The sequence below is a fragment of the Octopus bimaculoides genome, chromosome 5 (assembly GCF_001194135.2).
Source record: "Octopus bimaculoides isolate UCB-OBI-ISO-001 chromosome 5, ASM119413v2, whole genome shotgun sequence".
NCBI lineage: Eukaryota > Metazoa > Mollusca > Cephalopoda > Octopoda > Octopodidae > Octopus > Octopus bimaculoides.
In genome coordinates this window covers 41,158,124-41,161,261 of record NC_068985.1, presented here as the reverse complement: position 1 = coordinate 41,161,261, position 3,138 = coordinate 41,158,124, and the positions used below count along the sequence as shown (strand labels likewise).

At 36.4% G+C, this 3,138-nt stretch overlaps 1 protein-coding gene across 1 annotated transcript in view; it reads left to right on the top strand.

Annotated features, from left to right (window-relative positions):
• The window catches only part of LOC106869140 (extracellular serine/threonine protein CG31145), a 187,408-nt gene that overhangs the window by 181,044 nt on the left and 3,226 nt on the right, over positions 1 to 3,138 (top strand). The window contains exons 6-7 of the mRNA XM_014914716.2: positions 2,079 to 2,191; positions 3,073 to 3,138. The exon at positions 3,073 to 3,138 is cut by the window's right edge and continues 225 nt beyond it. Coding sequence (XP_014770202.2) covers positions 2,079 to 2,191; positions 3,073 to 3,138 — 179 coding nt within the window. The remainder of the gene's footprint in view (positions 1 to 2,078; positions 2,192 to 3,072) is intronic.

Sequence of the window (3,138 nt, the reverse complement as noted above, 5' to 3'; positions counted from 1 at the left end):
ATATATATTTTATAGTACAAGATGGAATGAGCAAGCTTTATTCAAAATTACTACAACTGTTTCTGCGCATTAGTACCAGCTCGTAATTGCTGAGTGTTTCACATATTATTCACATTCTTGCATTTATATGATCCAACGATAGCTGTGTCCGTGCACGTCTTCAGGTCCATGGATTCGAGAGCACAGCTAGATCACCTATAGTTTTCCAAGGTTTTATACCCATATTTTTAGCATTCTATTTTCAAAGAGAAACACGGATGTACAAAGCGATACAAATGATAAAAATATACCAAAAATAAATTAATGAAAATAGAAAATGGTGTATACATTAATACATTATATATTCGCTGCTATGTGGTAAGAAGCTTGCTTCCCAACCACGTGTTTCCGGGTTCGGTCCCACTGGGCGGTACCTTGGCCAAGTGTCTTCTAGTGTAGCCTCAGGCAGACCAAGGCCTTGTAAGTAGATTTGGTAGATGGAAACTGAAAGAAGTCCGTCGTGTGTTATGTCTTTGCGTCTGTGTTTGTTCTCCACGACTACTCGACAACCAGTGTTAACGGTTCAGCAAGAGAGGACGATAAAATAAGTACCAGGCTTAAAAAAAATTGGGGGGTCGATGTATTCGACTGAAAATTCTTCAAGATGGTGCCCCAGCATGGCCGTAGTCTAATGACTGAAACAAGTAAAAAGTAAAAAGATTAAAGATAAAAGATATATGCGCGCGTTTGTGTGTGAACCTTTTACCTTTTACTTGTTTCAGTCATTAGACTGTGACCAAGTTGGGGCACCACCTTGAAGAATTTTTAGTCAAAGGAATCGACCCTAGTACTTATTTTTTGTTAAGCCTGGGACTTATTCTATCAGTCGTTTTTGCCGAAGCACTAAGTTACATAAACACATCAGCACCGATAATCAAGCGGTGAAGTGGGAGAAAAAGACACATACATGTATGCATGTATGTGTGAATGTGTATACACACAAACACACAGAGCAGGCCAAAGCATCAAAGTCACTGTCAATAATAATCTTGTTTAAGAATAATGAATTTATACTCTACAAAAGTAGAGTACAAATTTATTATTCTTAAACAAGAATATCATTGACAGTAGCTTCGAAGTTTTGGCCAGCAAAGCCATTCTCCAGTGTGTGTGCGTACACTTTATTTGTGGATTAACTAGGTAATCAGTGGTTTCGTATGTAAAACATTCTCCAAAATAGAGATGAGTACCAACATTCCCAAATGGATCACTTGAATAATTGTGTATATCCCTTCTCCATAAAGCCAATCATTACCTTACTAATGCACAGATGAAGAATATTTATCCCTGTTAATAGATTGATTAGCTTTTTGAGATGCAAGCTATATTTAGCTACATCTGTGATTTTTACCAAAGATTTCTATTTTCCAAATAACGTAATCACATATGAGAACATCTATAATACATACATTACATACATACATACATACATACATACATACATGCATGCATATATATGTGTGTGTGTGTGTATGTATGTATATATAAACAAATAAAAAAGAGTTAAATAACTTTTCTAAGCCCACCAATTCTACACAGCACATGACCCAAACACCTCCAAGTCAGGCCACAATGAAAAGATACAACATCCATTTTTCAATCCTTCACTATCTGACGATTTCTGACTTGAGATGAAACCGCCAGTTATTGTGCTATATTGAATCTTCCAATACATAAAATAATGCGACAACGGTTTTACGCCATGTTGTAACATACCGCACCATTCCAAGTAGACCGCACATACTAACCAGCGAGTGATGTTCCATCTGCAAGCAAGTCCCCCTGACATCACATACTGCCATCTCTAAAAAAAATGTTACATTCAATTTTGTTGCCATGGAAACCGTTGAAAAGACCGAATAGTCCTGCTGGAATGTCGTTTATCATAAAGTCTACCAAATCATGGTTGACCTGGCACTAAACAACAACAATATACAACTCTATGACAACGTAAGCACCACATCATACAATAGAAATTTAATTACTTTAGCACCTTTCTCATATCTACTTCTCTTATTTTCGATCTTTTATAACCCCAGGATACTGAACTTTAATCGAGTCCCGCCCAATTCCGGACGTCTTATCAATATGACACGAGATATCAGAAGACTTTCCGATAAGAAACTGGCGAAAACATTTTTCATATCTCCAGGTAAGGAAAAACTCTAATTAATTTGCCGTTTATTACCTTCTGAAAATAATACCTTCGTTAAGGTGAAGGTATTATTTTCAGTCGTGTTTGTTTGTTTGTCCGTAGACAAGATATCTCAAGAATCGTAGGATGGATTCAGATGAAACTTTCAGGGATGTTTGACCTTGTAACTGATACGAACTGATTAGATTTTGGGATCGATCCAGTACCAACAAGAATTCTGGATTATTTTTCCTATTTTTTTTACTTAATTTTTGAGAGTGGTTGGATTCATTTTTAGTATTCTCGTTTGTGAGAGCAGACGAGTTTATTTTATATATTCTCATTTTAAAAATCATCTCCGGCTAATCGTTGAGAAGGCGTTGGTGTTTCCTTGGCGGAGGTTTGCGCTCTTTTAGTGCTCTTGTTATTGATATTTTCTACCTTCAGAACGGAGAGACACAAGAAATACCTCTCCGATATTTTCCTTACAACCTTTTTTACATTCTGAGTTTATAAATTCCACCAAACGACTAAATTAGAACATGGCGTCTTTTGCTATGGCTTAGCTCAAGATTAACTTTGAACAGAGCAACGATGTTCTAGTTTTGGTCACTTTGCCTCAGTATCAGCATCTAGGATTATGTAGTTGAATTTCTCCTTCAGACATAAGTACATCACTATTTTAAAGGAAGCTCTTAGCAAGTGAACTGACATGAATAGTAACAAACCAGACTTAAACAGTCGTTTTGGTTCCGTACTACGACATGCTTTTTAAGCAAACTGAAATGTATTAATTCTATATAAGAGGCATGGACACTCCTGCTACAGTTAAAAATGAAAACAAAAAAAAGTGGGTGAAAAATGTAATGTTCTTCAATTTCAATTCTATTTCGTTACAGCCAAAAACATCTGCTTCCATGGAAGCTGTTCTTACTACTGTGATACAAGTCACGCAATCTGTGGCA